Source organism: Salvelinus alpinus, chromosome 7, assembly GCF_045679555.1.
Source record: "Salvelinus alpinus chromosome 7, SLU_Salpinus.1, whole genome shotgun sequence".
Lineage (NCBI taxonomy): Eukaryota > Metazoa > Chordata > Actinopteri > Salmoniformes > Salmonidae > Salvelinus > Salvelinus alpinus.
Window position 1 is genome coordinate 56,061,529 of NC_092092.1, and position 7,580 is coordinate 56,069,108.

General features: G+C 43.0%; 1 protein-coding gene across 1 annotated transcript; it reads left to right on the forward strand.

Moving 5' to 3' along the window:
• Positions 1-1,417: 1,417 nt before the first annotated feature.
• LOC139581250 (short coiled-coil protein B-like) lies at positions 1,418-5,659 on the forward strand. The gene is made up of 4 exons (XM_071410814.1): positions 1,418-1,596; positions 4,130-4,201; positions 4,309-4,389; positions 4,477-5,659. Exons 2-4 carry the CDS (start codon positions 4,183-4,185, stop codon positions 4,617-4,619), a joined length of 243 nt encoding a protein of 80 aa, XP_071266915.1. The 5' UTR covers positions 1,418-1,596; positions 4,130-4,182; the 3' UTR covers positions 4,620-5,659.
• Positions 5,660-7,580: the final 1,921 nt, after the last annotated feature.

A 7,580-nucleotide genomic window follows, 5' to 3' on the forward strand; every position in this document is an offset into this window, starting at 1 on the left:
CTGTCTTACATAGGGAAAACCCATAGAAGCCTTAAGACACGGATCAATGAACAACGCGGCAATATACAGACAGGTGAGACAAAAAATCCGGTTGCTGTTCATTTTGCACAAGCTGGACATCCTATTAGTTCTCTGAGATACATTGGAATAGAAATGGTCAAGATGTCACGCAGGAGAGGGGACATTGAGAGGAAACTTCTTCAAAGGGAATCATCCTGGATCCACAGGCTCAACACACTGTCTCCTCTTGGCCTTAACGAGGAGTTTGACTTGAAACTGTTTTTATGTCAAAATGTAGTTACAATATTCAATTAGGATTTTTTTTAATGTGCATGTATATTACTGTAAATATTGATCACATTCCCTGTGTATGATCATATATTTTGATACACTGAATTGTAATATTGTGAAAGTGTTATACATTGTTTACCTCCTGTTTCAGGAAGTGATGTCACTGACTACTGCCCCTATATATAGGACCTTCCACCCCGACCTGGGATATGGATGCCTGATGAAGACCTAAGGGTCGAACCGTTGTAAATAGATATCACCTGGGAGAATGAGCAGCAGTGTGCAGCGTTTTCCTTTCTGTTTTCCATGAGTTTGTCTACAACTCCAGCACCTGAGGAAAGTACCTGGATGTCTGTATGTTCTTCAGCTTTTGTCCTCTCATAATTATCCGAGCAATCTGAACCCTGGTACCTCCCTGCTATGGAATGCGGTCTTTAGGTTTTATAATCAAAGGCATGGTAAATCCACTGTCAGCATTAAGCTGATTACAATCAGAAGACAACGCACAGATGAGTGTTCTAAGAACCCTATTCTATTCCATAAAACAACCATTTTATGCAATTACAGTATTATAACATAATTTTGCTCTCACAAGTGACAGCTAGAAGAGACCTGTCCAGCGTTCTCCAATGAGGTTGCAGGGCGGGCCCAACGGCTCAGTGGACACAGCAGAGAGAAAGAGCAATGACATGGGGCACATATCTGCTCATATGTGACGTAGTAGGCAATTTTCAGAACTATTGGCTAAAAAGTATACAAAAGTACTGGAGAATCTGTAATGAATAGCTACATTAACTTACTCTGCTTGTCTGTGCTGAGAACCATCCATATTCTCCATTCTCCAAAATGGTTTCTATGATGCAAAAGCATTAGGAATAAATATTAACAAATGTATGGAGAAAATGCAATGGTGGTAGCATTTCTGTTTTGTGGTATACCCCTGTGCAACTCTAAAATAAAATTTAAATCTTAAAAAAAGCTTTTGACCACGCTTTTACGTGTCTTAATTGTCTACAACAAAATGCAATGTCGTTGACCAGCTGCAGCATTGTTTCAAAGGGGCTCGCAATTCTGGCCACAATCAATGCCATAAATACATTAGTATCTCCTGTAGATAAATTATGGCTCTGGTTACAATAATCAGTCTTACACCACCCTCTAGCGGACACACGAGGAAAATCTCACGAAGGAGGCGCTTGACACATTAAATTACCTTGAACAGCTGCTGGCAGGATTGTTGAATTATTTTCTGACGTTTTCCCATTTCAGCACAACATTGCATATTTATTTATTTTGTCTTTGAGGGTAAGTCATTTGAATATGTTCTATCAATTTCGACTTGTGTTGTTTTAATGGTTTTGTAGAAAGTATTGTTCTGGGTAGCAAATAAAACAGGCCAGTCGGGGTTTGTTTCGCCAGCTGGCCTCTGTCGGCATAGCTAGCAAGATTAGCTACACAGTCTGCTAACTTTGGTGCTAATTATTTCGCCTGGACACTGGTAGAATAACATAATTTATAACATTACCGGTGGCTACCCGATTCGTAAGTCAAAGTGTATAATAATAATAATGTTAGATTTTGGGTGGACAAGTGTTTCTAGGTTGTGATTGCGGGCAGCCAATTTTTATTTTTAGCTAACGTTAGCTAGCTAGCTGGTTAAATTACATAGCACGCTAAATCTATGCTCAACTAGCGTTAGAGTAATAATCTTGTCAGCCAGTGTATCTGTTTAAAAAAAAAGAGAGAAATTGCGATTTAAACAACAAAGCATAACCCCGCCACTGTTTTATTAAAAAGCTGAATTGGGTCTGGAGAAATGTAACCGCTCTCATATTCAGACGGAGCTGTGCAAGGAATGACCATCAGATTAAGGACTGACCATCCAAGAATGAATGGGTGTAGCTATATCATTAATAAAAGTCTAAATGGATGTAGCAATTCCAGATTGCTCCTTTTCAAAGTAGCTGAAATTAAATTTAGCCAACAACTAACTTATTCACAATGGAAGTGTACCACTTCGCTGCAAATTGAATGGAGCAGCGGAAACAAATGTAAGTCTACCAGTAGAGACCGTTGCATTGATTGTATTTAATAATTTACAGTCAATCCTAAAACTGTTGATCAATCCACACATGCAGGCGCCATGTCACAAACCTCTACTTTTCTGAACAAAAATATAAATGCAACATGTATAGTGTTGGTTTCATGAGCTGAAATAAAAGATATCGAATGTTCCAAACGCACAAAAATGTTTACATCCCTGTTTGTGAGCATTTCTCCTTTGCCAAGATAATCCATCCACCTGACAGGTGTGGCATATCAAGAAGCTGATCAAACAGCATGAGCATTACACAGGTGCACCTTGTGCTGGGGACAATAAAAGTCCACTCTAAAATGTCCAGTTTTGTCACAACACAATGCCACAGAGGTTTTGAGGGAGTGTGCAATTCGTATTGCTGACTTCAGGAATGTCCACCAGAGCTGTTGCCAGAGAATTGAATGTTAATTTATCTACCATAAAACGCCTCTAACGTTGTTTTAGAGAATTTGGCAGTACATCCAACCTCCATCGCAACTGCAGACCCGCGTGTATAGCATCGTGTGGGCGAGAGGTTTGCTGTGGTCAATGTTGTGAACAGAGTGCCCCATGGTGGGGGTGGTGTTATGGTATGGGCAGGCATAAGCCACGGACAACAAACAGAATGGCATTTTATGTCAATTTGAATGCACAGAGATGCGTGACGAGATCCTGAGGCCCATTGTCTGGCCATTCATCTGCCGCCATCACCTCATGTTTCAGCATGATAATGCACGGCCCCATGTTGCAACGATCTGTACACAATTCCTGAAAGCTGAAAATGTCAGTTATTTCATGGCCTGCATACTCACCAGACATGTCACCCATTGAGCATGTTCGGGATGCTCTGGATCGATGTGTACGACAGTGTTCCAGTTCCCGCCAATATCCAGCAACTTCGCACAACCAATGAAGAGGAGTGGGATAACTTTCCACAGGCCACAATCAACAGCCTGATCAACTCTATTTGAAGGGGATGTGTTGCGCTGCATGAGACAAATTGTGGTCACACCAGATACTGACTGGTTTTCTGATCCACGCCCCTACCTTTTTTATTTTTATTTTATTTTTTAAAATTTTACCCCCTTTTCTCGTGGTATTTACTATCTTGTCTCATCGCTACAACTCCCGTACGGGCTCGGGAGAGACGAAGGTCGAAAGTCATGCGTCCTCCGAAGCACAACCCAACCAAGCCGCACTGCTTCTTAACACAGCGCGCCTCCAACCCGGAAGCCAGCCGCACCAATGTGTCGGAGGAAACACCGTGCACCCGCCCCCCTTGGTTAGCGCGCACTGCGCCCGGCCCGCCACAGGAGTCGCTGGAGCGCGATGAGACAAGGATATCCCTACCGGCCAAACCCTCCCTAACCCGGACGAGGCTAGGCCAATTGTGCGTCGCCCCACGGACCTCCCGGTCGCGGCCGGCTGCGACAGAGCCTGAGCGCGAACCCAGAGACTCTGGTGGCACAGCTAGCGCTGCGATGCAGTGCCCTAGACCACTGCGCCACCCGGGAGGCCCCCCTACCTTTAAGGTACCTGTGACCAACAGATGCATATCTGTATTCCCAGTCATGTGAAATCCATAGATTAGGGCCTAATGAATTTATTTAAATTGACTGATTTCCTTATGAACGGTAAAATCTTTGAAATTGTTGCGTTTTTATATTTTTGTTCATTATACATAAGAGTTGAACAGGTCAGTCAGGGGCCATTGACCCTTGCCTAAGATCATATTCCTTCAAAATGTTTGTCCCCTTCCAGTGTCCCTGTAAGTCGCAGCCCTGCATTCCAAAAAGGAAGACGAGTACTTCGCCATGAGCTCCGACGGGGATGGTAAGAGCCTAAGGCTTGCTTCACATACTTCTGGGAAATGTGCAATGTCAACAGCATTTATTTCCTGTGGACATGTTTGTAATAGAAATGCATTGTGTGTGTTGTAGGTGACATGGAGAATCAGGCTGAGCTGGAAGAAAAGACCAGGCTTATAAACCAGGTGTTGGAGCTTCAGCACACTCTAGAAGGTGAGACAGCTGGATGTTTGCAGACCGATGAAAGCAGCGGTAAATAATGTTAGTTATTGCAAATCCTTAAATCATTGTTGTTGTCAGACCTGTCGTCGCGTGTGGATGCGGTGAAGGAGGAGAACCTGAAGTTGAAGTCTGAGAACCAGGTTCTGGGTCAGTACATCGAGAACCTTATGTCTGCCTCCAGCGTGTTCCAGACCACTGACACCAAGAGCAAACGAAAATAAGGGACCAGACAAGAACCGCCACTGCCCTCCTAAACCAACCCCCCTCTACCTTCAGCCCTCCTAACCCAAATACCACCCAATAAACCCCCCTGAACTACAGCTGGTAGAGTTTATGCCTTTGTCGTCATGACATCCATAGCCCTAGACCCTCCCCTCACTTCGCCACCTTTAAGACTTCTGCAGTGAAGTTACAGTATTATTGCCATTGTTACACAGTTGTTGTATCCGACTTTGTTATTTCTGGGTGTATATGTTTATTTTACGACACATAACCTCGCCGGAAGGAGGGAACCGTGTCATTTCAGATTGCCTAGTAGTCTAAATAGGTTTGCAAAATTACGGTAACTATCCCAAAAGTCTCCGGTTTTCCAGAGATCTCAGTTAGAGTATTCCCAGATTTACTGCTTATCCACTTCTAATTGCAGGAATCTTCCAACCAGGATTTCTGGAAAATCCAGGGAATTTGGAGAAAGTTACTGGGATTATGCAACCCTAAGGGCTCTCTATTCAATCCGCATCGCGGAAGTTCAGCTTTACAGCGTGATTGAAATTTAAAGGCAATGTTCCCGCTTTAGCAGAGACCTCATTCACGGTAAACGCTGCATATGTCGGCTCAATGGGAAATTACCTTTACATTTCTATCGCGGAATCTGTAACACTTCAGCTTTACAGCTTAAACAGAGCCCTAAGGTCATCATGTTTTAATATTGTATGCTTTAATATTGTTTGTCATCAATATTATTAGACTATGCTTTTAGGTCTAGGTTCAATTGCAATGATGATTCTCTCCACTGGCTAAGTTTTCATCAAACACACAAGATGTTAAAACAGAGTTCAGCCCTTGTATTTTCTACAATCAATTGTCATTGAATGAACAATTTGGGGCTTGTGCATGTGCATCAATGGTAGAGCAAGTTGATTCGTTGCATTTGTCAGCCAGTGGAAGTCACCCTAAACCTTGGTGTGTAGCCGTTGTGTACATTTGACCATTATGTTCTTTTTTTAAATGCATTTGTTTTAATAAAAGTGTTTTGATTTGCTTTTGAGTGTATGTGGTAGTATTCCTCTCCTGTGGTGTAGTCTCCACATAGTCCTCTCTAAACCACATCTCCAGCTTCCACATGGGCTCTAAGGGTGCCCGGAAAGACAAATGAGGCACAGCCAGCTTTGTTCTGCATTTCACTGAGGTCATACTGTATGTCCACAGCTAACACAAGGCTCAGTGTTTCAACAATCAGGAACATGTTCTTATAGTTAATATTATATTTAAAAATCTGTCATGTGCTGCTGGGGCCTGTGGTAGCCTGATTTTCAGTTGACATACCAATCCCTAGATTGATTGAACTTAAATCTATTGACAGCATCAAATGTATTTATAAAGCCCTTTTTACATCTGCCGATGTCACAAAGTGCTTATACAGAAACCCAGCCTAAAACCCCAAACGGCAAGCAATGCAGATGTAAAAGCACGGTGGCTAGGGAAAAAAACTCCCTAGGAAGGCAGGAACCTAGGAAGAAACCTAGAGAGGAACCAGGCTATGAGGGGTGGCCAGTCCTCTTCTGGCTGTGCCGGGTGGAGATTATAACAGTACATGGCTAAGATGTTCAAATGCTCATAGATGACCAGCAGGGTCAAATAATAATCACAGCGGTTGTAGAGGGTGCAACAGGTGAGCACCTCAGGAGTAAATGCCAGTTGGCTTTTCATAGCCGATCATTCAGAGTTAGAGAGAGCAGGTGCGGTAGAGAGAGAGAGGGTCGAAACAGCAGGCCTGGAACAAGGTAGCACGTCAATCCATTGAATTAGAAACTGAATTTCTCAGGGAGATTCTCAATTAGACCAAAGTCTGTCCTCTTCTCGAGTCCTCTGTGACCTGGAAACCGATAATTATGTAGCAGTGTCAATTTGTTAAGGTGGACGGAGGAGTTTACTTCTCTCCCCGATTGCCTCTGCCGGCCTAGGATACACAAATGTATTCTTCCGGCAGCTAACAAAGTGTTTTAATATCCGGAGGTGAGGATTGGCGCAAAAACCCATATTCTCCATAGAAGGGATTGTTGAGTTGACCCAGCTGCAAGACTTGTGTACCCCCTGCTGGGGAACATTAGCTGTGACTGCAAGTCGAAGTAAACTCGAGATCAAACTTGGGGAGAAATTGAGCTAACAATACTACTTACTCATCAACTATAATATCTGTAGATATTGTAAAGTCAGACAATTATAATCTAGTTTGTAAAGTAGAGAGAACCTGTATTTTCTACCTATGAAATATGGAACACATCACATAGATACAGTGGGGCAAAAAGTATTTAGTCAGCCACCAATTGTGCAAGTTCTCCCACTTAAAAAGATGAGAGAGGCCTGTAATTTTCATCATAGGTACACTTCAACTATGACAGACAAAGTGAGGGGAAAAAAATCCAGAAAATCACATTGTAGGATTTTTAATGAATTTATTTGCAAATTATGGTGGAAAATAAGTATTTGGTCAATAACAAAAGTTTCTCAATACTTTGTTATATACCCTTTGTTGGCAATGACAGAGGTCAAACGTTTTCTGTAAGTCTTCACAAGGTTTTCACACACTGTTGCTGGTATTTTGGCCCATTCCTCCATGCAGATCTCCTCTAGAGCAGTGATGTTTTGGGGCTGTTGCTGGGCAACACGGACTTTCAACTCCCTCCAAAGATTTTCTATGGAGTTGAGATCTGGAGACTGGCTAGGCCACTCCAGGACCTTGAAATGCTTCTTACGAAGCCACTCCTTCGTTGCCCGGGCGGTGTGTTTGGGATCATTGTCATGCTGAAAGACCCAGCCACGTTTCATCTTCAATGCCCTTGCTGATGGAAGGAGGTTTTCACTCAAAATCTCACGATACATGGCCCCATTCATTCTTTCCTTTACACGGATCAGTCGTCCTGGTCCCTTTGCAGAAAAACAGCCCCAAAGCATGATGTTTC

Coding starts and splice junctions, on each gene's coding strand:
- LOC139581250 (XM_071410814.1), top strand. Junction 4,390..4,476: donor GCTTCAGCACACTCTAGAAG/GTGAGACAGCTG, acceptor TGTTGTTGTCAG/ACCTGTCGTCGCGTGTGGAT.